At 41.3% G+C, this 16110-nt stretch overlaps 2 protein-coding genes across 3 annotated transcripts; one reads left to right on the top strand and one right to left on the bottom strand.

Annotated features, from left to right (window-relative positions):
- Nucleotides 1–232: 232 nt before the first annotated feature.
- klhdc2 (kelch domain containing 2) lies at nucleotides 233–6278 on the top strand. The gene is made up of 14 exons (XM_061082242.1): nucleotides 233–303; nucleotides 914–1225; nucleotides 1989–2068; nucleotides 2159–2276; nucleotides 2383–2495; nucleotides 3039–3123; nucleotides 3248–3331; nucleotides 3443–3523; nucleotides 3643–3701; nucleotides 3906–4015; nucleotides 4112–4184; nucleotides 4264–4351; nucleotides 4427–4479; nucleotides 4601–6278. The coding sequence occupies exons 2-14, from the start codon at nucleotides 935–937 to the stop codon at nucleotides 4722–4724; spliced, it is 1359 nt and encodes a 452-aa protein (XP_060938225.1). The 5' UTR covers nucleotides 233–303; nucleotides 914–934; the 3' UTR covers nucleotides 4725–6278.
- Nucleotides 6279–6280: 2 nt separating this feature from the next.
- On the bottom strand, nucleotides 6281–16044 carry LOC133015107 (ribosome quality control complex subunit NEMF-like). 2 transcript variants are annotated; one of them, XM_061082238.1, is made up of 32 exons: nucleotides 15875–16044; nucleotides 15665–15733; nucleotides 15113–15215; nucleotides 14678–14803; nucleotides 14437–14585; nucleotides 14278–14345; nucleotides 13774–13863; nucleotides 13581–13654; nucleotides 13420–13490; nucleotides 13228–13303; nucleotides 12964–13104; nucleotides 12624–12832; nucleotides 12374–12547; nucleotides 12206–12269; nucleotides 11964–12052; nucleotides 11758–11861; nucleotides 11599–11661; nucleotides 11353–11465; nucleotides 10342–10399; nucleotides 10176–10234; nucleotides 9985–10105; nucleotides 9721–9904; nucleotides 9577–9619; nucleotides 9433–9500; nucleotides 8596–8758; nucleotides 8120–8197; nucleotides 7812–8009; nucleotides 7538–7573; nucleotides 7315–7421; nucleotides 7196–7239; nucleotides 7030–7109; nucleotides 6281–6589 (listed from the first exon to the last, which is right to left on the bottom strand). In XM_061082238.1, the coding sequence occupies exons 1-32, from the start codon at nucleotides 15931–15933 to the stop codon at nucleotides 6512–6514; spliced, it is 3159 nt and encodes a 1052-aa protein (XP_060938221.1). In that variant the 5' UTR covers nucleotides 15934–16044; the 3' UTR covers nucleotides 6281–6511. The 2 variants fall into 2 exon arrangements, with proteins under 2 accessions (XP_060938221.1, XP_060938222.1); XM_061082239.1 differs by having other exon boundaries at nucleotides 9433–9482.
- Between the last annotated feature and the right edge of the window lie 66 nt (nucleotides 16045–16110).

Below are 16110 nucleotides of genomic sequence, written 5' to 3'. Positions count from 1 at the left end.
ACAGAAGAAGACATTTATTTTTAAACTTTTGTGGCACAAACACATGTGTTCGTATAAATATTATTTATTCATGCGAGAGATGTTTACGTTGTATTTATAAATATTTATATGTTTTATTGTTTACAACCACCAGACCGGAAATGGCCTGTACCGCTTTAATGTTGACCTTATCAAGATGGCGGATGTGACAAGCCTCCAGTTTCCGGTCGTGCCCCCAGGATTCTTGTGATGACCTCACACCAATGGCGAACTACTTTTGAAATTCAGAGCAAACAAACATCTGACGAGTGGAAATAACGACAGGTAGGATCATATGTCCCTCGTGGCTTCTCGTCCATGTTTGTGATCCGAGTCCCCGACGTGTCGAGGGACATTTGACTCGTCTTCCTCCGAGTCGCTGGCTTGTTTTGAAGTTTACAAAGGGCTTTGCAGCTAATGGGCACATTGACATCTGTTAGCTTGGGGGAGCAGCTGAGTACTTCAAGGCTTTATAACCAGATGTATTTGTGCAGTTACGTATTTTGTTCGTCTCCCTTTTTGATGCAGATGCTAAGCTAACGGCTAACGGTGGTTTACTGACCTAAATAGTTTAAGTTAGCAAACTAGGTCAGCAGTAATCGTGCTAGGAGAGCTAAGCTAACGTTGCCTGGGCCTGAATTCACTGAAAGGGAAAGTGAAGTGGACTGAAGAGTTTGAGTTTTAACTCCATGAAAAACTGCACATTACAGAGATATAAACAAATAATGTGATGGTGATGTGTCCTGCTGTCTTAGCTGGCACCGTCACTTCCGGTGTTTTGAACGTGGGTTGTTTTGTTAGCCTATTTTTGGTTGTTGCTAAAACTAATCTGCTAATAAATAAATCCCATCAGCACGAACCAACATGATTTTTCTCCCATTCCCTCTCTGGACAGGAGGAGACAGGAGACAGTGACATGGCTGAGATGGAGGAAGACGTTGGGGATTTGCCAGCCAGGGAGGACGACAACGACTCAGACAGGGATGAAGACGACAGGCTGTTTGCTTGGATGGTCAACGACGACATGGATGAGGAAGAGGAGGAGGAGGAGGAAGAAGAAGAAGAGGAGGAGGTGGAGGAGGTGGTGGACGAGCAGCCCTTAGACATCGAGGCGTCTGAGTCGTTTGAGCTGGACACACCGGCTGAGCGCAGCGGTCACATAGCAGTTGTTGACAGGAATGTCATGTACGTGTGGGGGGGTTACAAGGTAAGAGCTGTCCTAATCTCAACTCCATCAAATCAAACTTTATTTCTGTAGGTCCTATTAACAGATCACAATTTGCCTCACAGGGCTAAACAAGGTGCAACATCCTCTGTCCTAACCCCTTCTCTAAAGTGAGGAAGTACTACCAAAAACAAAAAGCAGGGAAAAACGTAGAAAACGTAGAAACCTCATCTCCCAGGATGGACAGAAGTGCATTAGATGTTGTGTGTAATAGAATACATCAACAAAATAACAGTATTTACAACCTTCATGAGAAAAGAGAGGTGTGTCACTGCTCAAAGTATTTATACAAAAGAAGAAGAGATGAAAGGAGCAGCAATGACATAGTAATGACAGAGGTATTGTCAGTAATGACAGTACACGTCAGTAGGTATATTATATATCTAAGCAATTGAGTTGCGTGACGTAATTACAGTGTTAATTACTTTCTTCACTCTCTCCCTCCCGACTGGGTCAGAACACTGCAGCTCAGCTTCATACTAGTTTTTAATATATCACATCACATCACATCACATCACTCAATCCTTGCTTGTGTCCATTTGCTCCCTGCTCTGTTTAGAATTGTTTTTAAGATTTTCACTCTTAAAGCTTTGGGTCCCAAACAACATAACAGATGTGTTGACCCTACACTAGCCTGAGGAGATGAGACTGGCAGACTGTGACCCATACACACACTTTGTAAAACTATTTTCAAATATGCTAAACCAATAAGGTTATTAATCATTTGAATCAATCCCCCCTGTAGAATGCCCAAAACCACGGATTCTTTGACTTGTATCTGCCGAGAAGTGAAATCTGGACATACAACATGGAGTCAGGTGTATGGTGAGTATTTGCATATAAATTGCATATATTATGCCTAAAGTAGCTTTGCATAAAGTCGTCAGATTTCAACAACACATCATATGTTCACAGGACAAAGCATGTAGCCGGAGGGAACCTACACACATCCATGTCGGGCAGCTGCGGGGTGTGTGTCGATGGAGTCCTCTACCTATTCGGAGGTCATCATGCCAGGGGAAACACAAACAGGGTACAACAGTTTGTGTGTTTGCCAAAATCTTCTGTTGTTTTCAAATGATTTGCGTGATGCCTGTTCATCAGAGCTTGAAGAATGTCGGCCTGCTGTTTCTTCTCAGATCTACCGCCTGCCCCTGAGAGCTCCCAGCCTTGTGTGGGAGGAAATGACAGATCTTAAAGGCTCCCCTCCGTCGTCCAAGGACAAGTTAGGCTGCTGGGTTCAGAAAAACAGGTGAAGGATGACTGCATTTCTTTCTTTTTTTCTCAGGGTTCTGAAGTGAAACATGGTGATAAACAGCTTTATTCAAATTGTAATATTCAAGTACCGGGTATCAATGATACTGAGGGATGAATCTTGGAAAGTTCCTCTTCATTGATGAACATGAGCTCACAGATCCCCAGCAGGAAGCTTCAAGATCCTTTTTTATTTTTTATTTCAAATACATGGCTAATAATAACATTGGTGAGAAAGGAAACCTTAGACACAAAATTGTATTTAAAATGTTTTATATCTAAAGAAACAACAATTTGCCATTCTCCTGTAAAAGTAGATCAGCAGGATGCACCACATTGTTATCTCTGTCTTTTTGCTACAGAGTTTCAGAACTAGGTGAAATTCCTCACATGCTTCAAAACGTGTTCTTGTGACCGTCTGGAATTAAGTTTCAGTCACGTGATTTTGTTTTTCTATAGTTTGAGTAGTTAATACACAAAAAATAAATGAGACTCAATCTCTTAGTGATATTTTACACTTGTTTGTTCATTGCTTTCACAGGCTCATATTCTTTGGGGGCTATGGCTACGTTGTGCAGGGACCTCATCGAGGGACGTTTGAATACGATGAATCGTCTTCTCTCGTGGTTTGTAGAGACTGAAGATACTTTTCCCGCTGAACAATGAAAAAAACTTGTTTCATTGTCTAAGTTGTGCATATTCTGAAACACTGTTAGATTAAAGTAAAATATAATTTAATGTTTGCTGCAGTGGGACAGCCCCGGGCGAGGTTGGAACAATCACATTCATATCTTGGACCTGGAGACATTGACATGGAGTCAGCCCATAACCACGGTAAACAAACATACTTCAGCTTATTTTTTTTATTATTTCTGAACAATGTGACCTCCTTTCAATATTTACCAGAGCAATGACATGATTCCTCTCCTGTGTGACCCGATGTAGGGGAACGCTCCATCACCCAGAGCAGCTCATGCCTGTGCCACAGTTGGTAACAGAGGTTATGTGTTCGGGGGACGATTCAAGGTAAATAATCATAAACATTTTATTGTTCAGGAGTCACATGTTTACAGGTTTGCCAAACGCAACATATGGATATTTTTTGCCACGTCATCCAATCATAACTCATTTTCTCTGTTCAACAGAACTTCCGACTAAACGACCTGCACTACATTAATCTGGACACGTGGGAGTGGCATGAAATGTGAGCGTTGTCCTTTTATTCTCATGCTGAGCCCTAATACTAATAATTGGGCCTGATATTGACTGTTATAACTCATTGTGCGACAAAAGTAATAGATTTGTTCCACTCCCCAGTATGAATATGGTTCCTCTACCTTCCAGAATTCTCTCCATTGTCCCGTTCTTGTTCAAATATTCCCGACTGACTTCCCCTTCCGTCCTGCAGGAACATTGCCCAGCAGTGTCCCGTGGGCCGGTCCTGGCACTCCTTCACCCCTGTGTCATCGGACCACATCTTCCTATTCGGAGGCTTCACCACAGAGAGAGAGACACTGAGTAAAATTTGACTCTTGACTTTCAGTAGGGAGATCATAATAATCACCTGAAAACAATGCCATGATCTCACTGAGCTGCTCATATCTTGATTTCCAGGTGACGCCTGGCTTTACTCTGTGAGCAAGAACGAGTGGAAGCCTTTCAAACACGGCCATGCACAGAGTCCCAGGTGAGTAGCTCCTCTGAACTGGGATCATGTGGTTGTGTGTTTGTGAGAATGTACTGAAGGTATATTGTGTTTGTTTCAGGCTGTGGCACACGGCTTGCTCTGGTCCTGATGGGGAGGTGTTTGTGTTTGGAGGTTGTGCCAACAACCTGTTGTCTCATCACAGAGCTGTAAGCTTTTTTCTCTTCAAATAACTCAGTTCATTAACAGTTTGTCCTACTAATTTCATGATTTCCACTTGACAGGCTCACAGCAACGAGCTACTGGTTTTCAATGTTCAACCCAAATCGCTAGTTGGGTGAGTTTATACAGAAATAAAAAAACAACACTCTACGACATACATTTTTTAAATATCTGAAACTTAACGTGAATCTTCTCATTGTTTCATGCTCACATGCACATCTCTCCCCACTGTGCAGGTTCTGTATGGAGGCCATTCTGCAGCACAGGGAGCGATTATCCAGTTACTGGGACTGTCTCCCCAAACCCATCCTGCACAGCCTCAAACAGAGAATGGCACGCGTCAACACACTGGGCTCTTAGACCAAGAGGAAGCTTACAATCGAACCCTGAGCAGTACAAGAGGAAGTGTATGTATGTATGGAAGAGATGATTGTTTCTCTCAGAGCAGGTGGTCCTACCTGAACATTAGTTTAACGTGTGTTTGGACACTTGCGTACATGAAACTAAATCCTAAAGCAATAGTGAGCAGCTGTGGACTTGCACACTAAGGTCGAAGCTTCTTCTGTTTCTTACCCTGTAACTGTCATGAAGCCAGTAGAACTGTCAGTGGAGGAGCAGAGCTTGTGAGGTTCCGCCCGTCAGTGCAGCATGAACTGTTCTGTTCTCTTTGGACATCAACATTTTCATCACTTCAACAAAAGGCTAAATATTGGCATAATATTCTGTCCATATTATTACATAAACGTCTCTACTACTGTAGTGGATGAGTAAATGTTACAAAGGTAATTCTATTGTAGCCAAGCACTACAATTAACAGGCTTAAACAGAGGTGTTAAATCTTAAAAAAGTCATAAGTCATAAGATTTCTGGGGGATGATGGAGATACTGATATGTGGGAGAGAAAAAATTCCAATATTTGGGCAAAAATCTTAGATGACATTATCCAAACCGTATCACAAAGCTATTTCACCATAGCTTGTTTGACCATAAACGTTATTATAAATAACTATAAATAAATACTTGTGCATTTAGTTAAACTAAAGTTTTCATATAACAAACACACACACATACCGATGTGTCTAAAAGGCTCCTATCAGCCTGTAGTATTGGCCAGCTGATAAACCAGTGAAGTTTCCTAGTAGTAGATACCGGTTTATCTCATAATACGGACAGATGAACCAATCATGTATTAACAATTTCAGAGAGACCACTGGAAGACAGAGGAAAATACATTGTTCTGACGGAGTGAAGAAAAATAGAGTTTGTGAAGGAGGCAGAACTTCAGCTTTGTTTTAGAAACGTCATTTTCTCCTGAAGGTCAGTGTGCATGTTGCGGTTTACCCGAGAATCTGATTCTTTAGAAGATCAACACAACAAAGCCAGTAAGATTTTACAACAGTGACTTCCATTGGTCTTTCTCTAACGCCAACTTCAAACGTCTCCATTGTCTAAACACTACTTTCTGTGGTGCAAAGGCCTAAAACAGTTGCTTTGAGTCAGTTTCTGAAATGGTTCCTATAACTAATGTCTGTCACAGTATGGAGTTCTTACAGACCTAAAACTACTGCTATGTGCTACACGAGCTCATCTATTCTGGGTGTTAACTAAGTTTGTATTTGTATATACAGTTATTTATATAATTGTGAGGAAGTGTGTGGTTCTGTGGTCTGAAAATGGCTTTTAAAAGCCTTTCAATCAAGTGGCTCCTGTAGTGTTGAATCTTATTAAAATCAATAACTTAATATACTGAAAGTACAGTGGATGTTTGGCCACGATGCACTGAAATGCCTCTTGTGAGTCGGGCTGTGTATTCGCCCACTTTGCACAATGTTCCCTTTGTGTGTTTTTTTAATTGTAGGATTCAATGAAGAGTGTTAACTTTGTATTCAAAGAAATAAACACATACAAAAGGTTGGTTTCTGTTACTCATCTTTGTTAATTTACAGGCTTTCATTTCAAACATGATAGGCAACAATACAAATCAATTTAAAAAATAAAATTATCCATATTGAAACAAGGTCACCGCAGATTTTAACCAGTAGAACCTCACGACGATGACTTTGGCGGAGTTGAACTGAAATGAGTCAAAGTGTGAAGTTCTGTGTCGATGAAATACTTTAAGTCCATCACGTCTGTTCACCCGTCTCTTATTTCTTCTTAGCAGCCAACAGGTTTGGAGCAGACACTTTAACTTTCCCAGGCATGTTCCTGAAGAGGTCAGAGTCCTGCAGCACAGAATGATAAGAAGAGTTTGAACTGTGAGAAAGATAAAGCTACTGTATGATGAATAATGATACACAAAAAAGGAAATCAAGCAAGGCAATGCAGAAAAAAATAAAAAGACCCAATGGATGACGACCAGTGTGCTGCAATGCATCTATAAAATGCTGGAGAATCCCTCAAACACAGCTCAAGCTTATTATGTCTGATCAACAATCAAAATCTATAAGCTATAATTTAAAACAAAAGCTAATCCAGATACTGGATGTATATACTTTCTAAATAAATAAATTATTTGATTATCAAGTACGATGATTTTCTTTGTAATTGCTTTAAAATCAACCTGATTTAACGATTCATGAGTTCAACCTTACAAATAATTTAATTAGATAAGAATCTGGAGTTAATTTTAACCAGATCACTAAAACACAGTCACCACTTTTACCTTGACGCTGCGGAACAGGTCCTTTTCTCTGGTTGAGGCCTCTTTGGCTTTCATGAAGCTCAGAACAGCCGTACGTGCAGCTGGTAGGAACAAAACACCACCGCTGTTATATCGAAAAGCACTAGTTCACTCTAAAAGTAGAGGAGAAAAGATCATTCATTGTTACCTTTTCCTTTCTTCTGAGAACCTGGTGTTAGTTTAACCTTGTGTCTGTGGAAAACAAATGACTCATTATTCCGTGCGCACGTCACACTGTTACCTGCTCAAAGGTTTAAAAGCACATACTTGTAGTTGGAGAGGGCCGTGTAGGGAGCACAGACGGGCACAGCAAACAGCAGCACGTCCTCTGGATGGGGCTGCCCGGACAGAGAGGTGAGCAGGTTCTCTGCTTCCTGCGCAACACAGAATTAAAGGATTTGAAAGAAACCGAGGATTTTTGGAGAAAGAACATGTCTCTCCTTGAAAGAATCCATTTATCTACAGTTACAGTTTTACTTTAAGAACCAACCTCAGCGCCAGGGTTGTCCTGGTCTGCCTCGTCCTCCTGAAAGAAAGGACAGCATAGATATGTAAAATACATTCAAATGCAAAAACAGCACAACATGGCAGATGAATTGGGACAAGTCCAACTCAGCAAGTGCAAAGACCAGCAACAATTTGAATGCATTTCCACATCCCATTCTGTACGAAAGCCAAACTGGGACGGAGGCACATTTTAAAAAGGTTTCTCTCGGCAGGTAACTGTAACCATCAGATTCTGTCAGCAGGCAGTGGTCAGTTACCTTGTCTTCCTGTTCAGCAGGACCTCCTTCCCCGCCCTCCTCTCCTTCCACGTGCTCAGCTTTGCTTGCTGCCATTTCCGTGTTACGAGGTTTCTGAGGTTGTTTCTGAGGCGGCGGTTTCCTGATGGGTTCATCTTTACCTTTCCCCTTCTTTCCTTTCTTCCCCTTATCCTTCTCCTCCTTGGTGGAACCGGCGGACTACAGGAGAGACAATGTTATTCATTGTGAAACTGAAATACAGCAGATGTTGTCATGGCAATGTCAGTGTACAGCAGGTGCAGGAACAACTATGTGTTTTTCATCCGCACCCCGAGCAGCTGCATCATCAGCTCCCTGTCCTCTTCATCCTGATCCTTGTACTTTTCTTTTATCTTCTTCAGTTTGTTCTAAAGGAGAAACACACACACACACACGAACAGCAAAAAAAGAAGCATCAATTGAGGTTCAAGATTCATCCATCAAATTATAAAAATGAAGACGTGTCACATTAGTTGCCGTCAATGAATAAATAACACAACATCCTCATCAAAATACTGTTTTACAGAATAATTCAGATATTGTTGAAGCATCATATACACATTGATGTTTGTGATCCACAGTTCTCTTTCCGTTGCTGATCGTGGAACATTTTTTACTGAATTCTGTGTAGGTTTTGTTTTGGCTAGAGTGGTATTTTCTCCTAAATTTGTAAACTCATGATTATATATTTCTTAAACATGTAATGATTTCAAGCCAAATTTCACCGTTAGCTCAACAAAGACTTCCAGACTTCTCTCTTTCTCACCTTCTGACCTCTCTTCAGCGGCTGCTGTGAGAGGCCTCCTGCGGGGCCGACTGAGGGGCCGACCGCACCTTTGGGCCCCTGGTCGGCTGCGGATCCACCAGTTGAAATGTCGGCCTTTTCCTCGGCGTCACAACCCTCCTGTTTCGGTTTCTTCTTCTCTTCTCTATGGGCGGAGTCAGAAATCAGATAACGCAACTAATGCTTTTTTTAAAATCTAAAACATCATCGACATATTCATCCATTTCCCGGAACCCTGTTCGAAAATGACATCCCTAAAATGAATAGTGTATCCCTCTGATCTCACAGGGTCTATATGAATAATCTTGGTATCTTTATAATCTTTGCAGAGGTTGTTAGTGTCAGTACAGATTTTAATGGGTCAGATTAAATGAAGATAGGATGCAAAATAATTGACTAATTTAGGATGAATGTCCTCTGTGAAATCATCAAAATGTACTCAAGACCTCCAGCAACGTATGAAAATCATCTGTGAAAAATCTTACTCTAATAAAGTGAAGCAGAGCAAAGCTAGAGAGGTTGTAGTAGAGATATTGGGAATCATCTCCAAAACTCATTTAATTAATGTCTCTATAGGTATTCATTAAACCTTACCCTTGTACTCAAATACTCAAGAAACTTTGAAGGAAAGAAGAACATACTTCCACTAAAATACATTCATATTAAATTAATTAGTTAATTCCGTTACTTTATCAACACTCTGCATCCTTTTTCAATCCATCAGCACGTCTCATACCTAATTGGTCAGTTTAAATCAATACACATGTGAGTGATTTCACATCTTTATGTTGAGATGGTCTGATTTATCCATCCACTCACCTCCTCTGCTTGGCAGCCGTGTGTTTCTTCAGCTGTGAGTCCACATCAGACTGAATAGAAATGAATGACTGAACGTGAGTAAAAACCGTGTTAAAAATGTATCTGACTCGGATGGAATTGTTTAAAATGACAAAGACGATTTACCTGAGTGGTTGCTTCCTTTTTGAAGCCTGGGTTTTGAACATTTCTAGAAATAAGGAGGGATTTGATTCAATCAAGCGGCAGCTACAGAATGATTAAGTAGAAAGTGGAGAAAGGAGTTTTCACTCTAAACATTGGTAATGTTACCTGCTGGGCTGTAAGTGAGTGAGGGAGATGGTCGTATCCGGAAAGCTGAATTCTCCGTCCTCTGTCTCCTTTTCCCTGCCTTCCTCCTCTTCCTCTTCGTCTCCCTCCTCCTTTTTCACCTTCTTGTTCTCTCCGTCTCCTTCGGCTCTTTCCTCGCCCTGATCTTCGTTGCTGCTGTCGTCCCCTGCAAAAGGCAACAGAAATTCAGTTTCAACACCTTTGAACATCATGGTTACAAACGCCTGTCACTTTGTGTCCTCCCACCTATCAGCTCCTCTCCCTCCTCCAACAGCTCCGCAGTTCTGGACCTGACTTCATCCATATCTTCTTCTACAGTTTTCACCTTTCTTTCCCCTTTGTGCCGAAACACGCTCTGTTCATCCACCTGCAAGAATTAAACATTAGTTAGAGGCTGACAAAGAGTTTAAATGTTACAGCTCTGGAAGGTTTTTTACCTTGAAGAGGAATCCAAAGCCCATGATCAAGTACGAAGGAGGCAGGAAGTTTTTCTTCCCTGGAGAGAAACATAACAAATGTTAAATTCTCATAACAGTTACACTTCTTATTTATTGTACTGATGGCATATAAAAATCATATGCTTTAAATGATAGTGTTAGATACCTCTGATCATGAAACTTCCAGTGGTCAGGTATTCTCCAGTTGGAGCCGTCTTAGACACCTGAATTATAGATACATATATTCATATTTGACGTATCTCTCCTAATTAAAAAAAGAATGATGTCACATTTCAATTATTTTGTGCTTGTAGTTTATTTTTATTTCCTTGTGTTTGACAACACACTGAAGTTAAACCTGCTGAGTTCTTGGCAACAAGTACCATTAATCAGTAATTTTATTAAAGACCTTTTTAAAACCCTAAAGAATACAATTGAAGACCTATGTCATGTGCGACAGATATGATGGAATATCAGTCGACACCTCTGAATAACTGAAGATTAGGTGAGGCAGCCAAGTAGAAAATAAACCTTCTAACGCCATGTTATCTCACGACTACCGGCAGAGACAGTATCCAAAGTCTTTCCCGAAGCCAAGTGTGCAGAGATAAATCAGTTATCAGTTCCACTTTGGGCGTGTTTGTACTTTTATTACACAGATATTACAAACTATACATGCTGCAAAACATTTCTCTTGAAAAAAAAAAAAATTTAAAGCAGTGGCAGTGGTGTTAAATTAACTTTAACATAATCAAGACCTACCTAAACACATTTAAGACTTAATATATGAGCATATTTAAGACTTATTGGGTTAAACATTTTTATTTAATTTTGGACTTTTTTAGACTTCTAAAGACCCTGCAGAAACCCTGTATATAACGTCTAGAAATGTCAAAGTGCACCACCAAAGATCAAGATATGTAAAATGAATTATACTTAAAATAATAGTGTTGATCACATCATGTAAAAACATAATTCCCAATGTTTTATCAAATAACAAAGACTGATGTCTGAGAAATGAAACAGAAATAGAAAAAAAGAGAAAAATCCAAAGGGATGAGAAAACACGGACGCAGATTAATCCCATGAACTCGAAAATTTGTATTCAGTAACATACAAAAAAACAGTAAAAAGATGAGAAAGTTCTCCGTTTAAGAGCCTAACGTTGATGACTAACCTGATGACTATGGACCCACCAGGCGCTGGTGATGATCTTGGCGTCCCAGGCAGCGCTGTAGCACACGGACATGGTGCCGGCCTCAGTCAGGGTGCGAGGAGGGATGGGAACACCTGGAGAGGGAGGAAGGAGATGTGCAGATAATAAATTATTTAAAAAGTCAAATCAACCAATATCACAAAACAGGACAAGTGAAGTTAAACAGTGGAGAGAAAGGAAAAGAGAAAACCACACGTGCGGATGTACCTGTAGTGTTCTTGATGATGCAGCTAGTGGCTCCGTGGAGGTCAGCGTGAATGTAGACATCACCTGAGAAGGTAAAGACACACATGATGAACCAGCTCAGTTAAAAATATATTCATCTTTTTTAGTGTAAGAGGTTGTGTGTGGGAGTTTCTCCATTACCGGCCCGGAGGTAGCGTTTGACGATGATCTCGTTCTGCTGCTGGTCCCTTCCTGCGATGATGAGGTAGTTCTCCGAGCTGATGAACCAGAGGAACTTCTCAAACCTGCCACAAGGGGGAAACGGCACCGGTACTTAGACCACACACACACACCGAATCAAAAAAAAGTCTGGATATGTGGCTAACGCGTGGCGACGGGTGACTCACCAGTAGATTTTCCTGGCCTTCTGGATGGTGGTCACCGTCTGGACCTCCTTCAGGGTTTGCTGCGTTTTCTTCTCTGCAGATTTCATGGCCTGGAACGATTTCAACAGCACATTCTTCATCAAAGTGCAAATCATCCCAACTTCTGTCTTGTGTTAATAGATCATCTTTAGAATTACGGTTACAAAGAGTGTAAAATATGTTCTGAGACGCAAATAAATAAATAGATGTCACAGCTCTGTCACCTTGCCAACTGCTTCCATGGTTTTCTGTTCTTTCTTTTCAGCAGTGCGTTTGTAGTCGTAGTACCTGAGAAAAGCACGTAAACGCAATCCATCAAATGTAAGAACAACAACGGCAGCTCTCCTCATATAATGTCTAATTCTATGTTAGAGTTCAACATTTCCATTTACCGTTTGGCATTGGCGTACGCCGACAGGCCGAGGTCCACGTCCACCAACATGGGCTTGTTCTTCTGCAGCTTCTTGCTCTGTCCTTTGTCTTTGTTCTTGTTCCTCTTCCCTTTCTCCTCCACCACATCTTTCTTTACTTCCTCTTCCGGGTCTTCCTCAGAAATATATGGATTCCTAAAGGGGGAAAGATAGACATGAGCCAAATGGTGCAATGGTGGGCCGAATGTTTCTGTACAAGCGATGGTCTCACTTCAAAAGCATGGTGATGTGGTTGGTCTGCAGCTTCAGCTCCTTAATGGCCGACGCCACGGGGTCTCCAGCATCCTGCGCTTCCTTGACGATAGTGCCGATCTCAGTCCAGTCCACCTGATTGGCCAAAGCACTGCGCACCACCTGCAGCGCCCTCTCCACCACGGCCAGGTTCATCTCCACCAGTTCACCTTTTACTCTGTCCACCTCCTGCAACACATCGGATAAGATCGCTTTAAGTTTTCTGCTAATTCTTTACATGCAGACATGAGAATGAGCAGGCTCCATTATGTGCAAAATTGATTTATGGCTGGAAAAGGTCAAAGCTGCATGTTGCTGACCTGAACTTCGTGCAAAGCCTCCAGCCTCTGCTCGTGGTCTCGCTTCACATTTTCCAACTTCTTCATAGCCTGTTTCTCCTGGTGTAAGGCCTTCATGTCGATCTTCTGGCTCTCCATCTTAGAGAAGAACTCGTCCACTGCCTGAATGAGAGGATCACACCGGATTGATATCACATTCTTGCAAAAAAAGTCTTAATCTATATTGAAATTGAGAAAACTTTGCTGTAGGAGATAAAGCGAATGAGCAGTGATGCAGCTTTTCACCTTGTCAAACGTGTCAAACTCCAGGTAAGGGCTCTTTGCATGCTGGGCGAAGAGGAATGGATGGAATTCATCATATCTGTGAGCAAACAACATCATCATATGTTAATAAACCATATTATAAATAACCAAGTAAAAAAGCATGTATAATATTCATCTATTTTATGAATCTTGCATTACACAAACAGGACATACGTGAGCAGTTCTTCGGGGGGTTTGCCAGGAGTCAGGCTTGGTTTCTTGTCACTCTTTTGAATGATGTAACCCTAGAATTAAACAAATAGCAACTTGTGAATGTACCACATTGGATAACTGGATCTCAAACGCACTGTCACCTCTAAATAAAGATTATTTACTTTGCCGCTGAAGTTCGCCGTTTTTTCCATGTAGGTTTCTGCAACCTGCATGGCCTCCAGGATTTTCGGTGCAACTGAAAAGCAGAAAACAGAAAAACACAACATTACAGCAATTATCAAAGAAAATCTCAAACTATAAACTATCACCAAACCACATGACAGCAAACTTGTGTCTCCAGCTTCTCCACTTTACCTTGGGCAGCGTCAACTTGGCTGTCAACTTTGACGGAGCCGGACAGTCCCACTTCTATCAAGCTGTGTTCTATCAGAGTGGCTCCGTAAGCTGGGGAGGGGATTAGAAAAGAGACACACCACAGTTCAGTGTAGGATGTCACTCAGTAGAGCCCATTCCATCACAGAGTCTAAACAATACTACACATGATTATCTACTTCTTAGAGTGGTAATATAAATCAAAAAAGAAGATGTCTGAAAACCAAATTGACAATGTAATATATATTTACTCTTAACTATATCTGGTATTGGTAATAGTATTAAATCAATGTACTATGTTGCAATGATCCTGGATAAATCTCTTAATTCACCTACACCCCAAATTGTAATGGTTTCTTCCCAGTTCCCATCCCTCCCTTGGTGAAAATCTGTTTAGTGGTTCCTGCGTATTCCTGCTAGCTAACTAACAAACAAATAAATAAACAGATTCAGGTGACACAGACTATTTGCTGCCTGGTTACTTACGGAGGTGAGGATTCAGGACCCTTTTCACTTGGTCCCCATTTGTTGCATTGCTGAGAAGTTCAGTGAGTCTATACAACAACAAAAAAACACATTATATCACTGAAACAGTAACGATCAACGTTCACTGAACTCACCAGGCAGGTGTAGAGATGAGCTTACCGCTCCAGACTGATGAGGGGCTCAGGGGGCCTGGCGTTCTCCACAGGGTACCGCTCTCTCACAGCAATCTTGACATCTTCTACCTCCGCAGTGCGAAAGCGCAGCAGGTTCAGGATGGTGTACTCATGGTCTGCAAGTATGACGTTGCCCTGAAAACGGAAACAGACAGGTCTACATTCAACTTGTGCACAAAGCGATAGCATCTGAAAAGGGAAAAAAAGCTGCAGGGGAATATTCTAACCCTGTCATATAGCTCAACAATCAGGTGGTAGGCGGCTTCATCTGAACCAAACTGGAGGTCCACGATCCTGTCGATGCCGAGCTGCTTGACCTCGGTCAGCCGACGTGACCTCAGGTGCTTTCGACACTACAGGGAAAGAGAGAGTTGCTTTAACTTCATCACAATAACCAACCAATAAATAAGTGAGTTTACATTTTTAGCAATTACAAATAACCAGTAGTCTTCACACTGACATGTAATATATGATGAAATGAACATATCAATCTCCCTGTCTGTTGTTCAATGACAACAATGTTGGAAGATTATTCAATAGAAGGGTATTAAAGGGTATTAGTTAATATTTCTTTATAATGACACTTTAAACAACAACATTTACTCCTCAATAATCAATAAACAAAACCTCTTTAGTCTAAGTTCAAAGATCAAAGTTCTTACTTTCATTGCGAAGCCTGAAGGCATCATGTTCTTGGGCCATTCGAAGTCTGTCGAGTGAATCCGAGTCCCGGATTCAATGAGAATAATAGCTTTGCTGTCAGGTCTGAACAAACAACATCACAAACAGTTAAACACTGACTGAGGTACTGGAATACATCTACGTTTATTTATTCAAGAGCAATTAGACGAGATTGCACTTTACTTGAGGACGTCTCTTTCATTCTAGTCTGTACATCTGAGTGGATATGAGTGTTTGTGTGTGTATATGTTTATATATGTGTGCACTCTGACTAATCAAAATCAGACGTGCAATTAAAAATGTATTGTATCTATCATTATTAAACAAACATTAAAACTAATTTTACAGTGTTACTTAACTTTTAATATTTCTGCATACAATATTTCCCTATCTATATTTACAATTTGAATGCAGCACTTATGTTTTGGAGGTTTGAGTGTTATCAGTAGTAGAAGTAGAGTAAGACGTGTTCATTCCCTATCAAAGGCCAATATGGGGGAACTTCTGGAGACAACTTTTCATACAGTGCTCACTTCTGCAACCGGATGAGATACGTCTTGTTGTCGATGTCGTACACGTTGTTTACTCTCATGCCCATGTAGCTGCGGAGCAAGAGGACACAGGGAAGGAATGAATGGATCAACACATGGATCAAAGCCAACACGTCAACGGTAGCATTAGCACAGCCAGAGGAGGCTACAGTGAAGTTAGCACACCTAGCTGCAGGAAAACAAAACACCTACTTGGCGTTGATCTCTGCGATAACCGCTCTGATGTCCTGGGTGGTGAACCTGGTCTTCATGGCGACTTCCGGGAGAGGCTACGAATACTAAATAAAAAAAGAAAGAAACGGAAACCCTGAATGTAAACGATCACATTTCTAGTGCAGCAACATCAGCAGAGAAGAGGGGAAACATGCAGGTGGGGAGTGCGCATGCGCGGTAATGACAAGCCCTACGGAAGCCGAAGTGGAGCAGAA

The sequence above is a fragment of the Limanda limanda genome, chromosome 12 (assembly GCF_963576545.1).
Source record: "Limanda limanda chromosome 12, fLimLim1.1, whole genome shotgun sequence".
Taxonomy (NCBI): domain Eukaryota; kingdom Metazoa; phylum Chordata; class Actinopteri; order Pleuronectiformes; family Pleuronectidae; genus Limanda; species Limanda limanda.
The sequence above is the reverse complement of the archived record's forward strand: the minus strand, read 5'-3'. Positions and strand labels throughout refer to the sequence as shown.

Coding starts and splice junctions, on each gene's coding strand:
- klhdc2 (XM_061082242.1), top strand. CDS start 935: ATGGCTGAGATGGAGGAAGACGTTGGGGATTTGCCAGCCAGGGAGGAC. Junction 1,226..1,988: donor ACGTGTGGGGGGGTTACAAG/GTAAGAGCTGTC, acceptor TCCCCCCTGTAG/AATGCCCAAAACCACGGATT. Junction 3,124..3,247: donor ATGAATCGTCTTCTCTCGTG/GTTTGTAGAGAC, acceptor TGTTTGCTGCAG/TGGGACAGCCCCGGGCGAGG.
- LOC133015107 (XM_061082238.1), bottom strand. CDS start 15,933: ATGAAGACCAGGTTCACCACCCAGGACATCAGAGCGGTTATCGCAGAG. Junction 13,491..13,580: donor CGGCGAACTTCAGCGGCAAA/GTAAATAATCTT, acceptor GTTTAATTCTAG/GGTTACATCATTCAAAAGAG. Junction 6,590..7,029: donor ACCTGTTCCGCAGCGTCAAG/GTAAAAGTGGTG, acceptor TCTGTGCTGCAG/GACTCTGACCTCTTCAGGAA.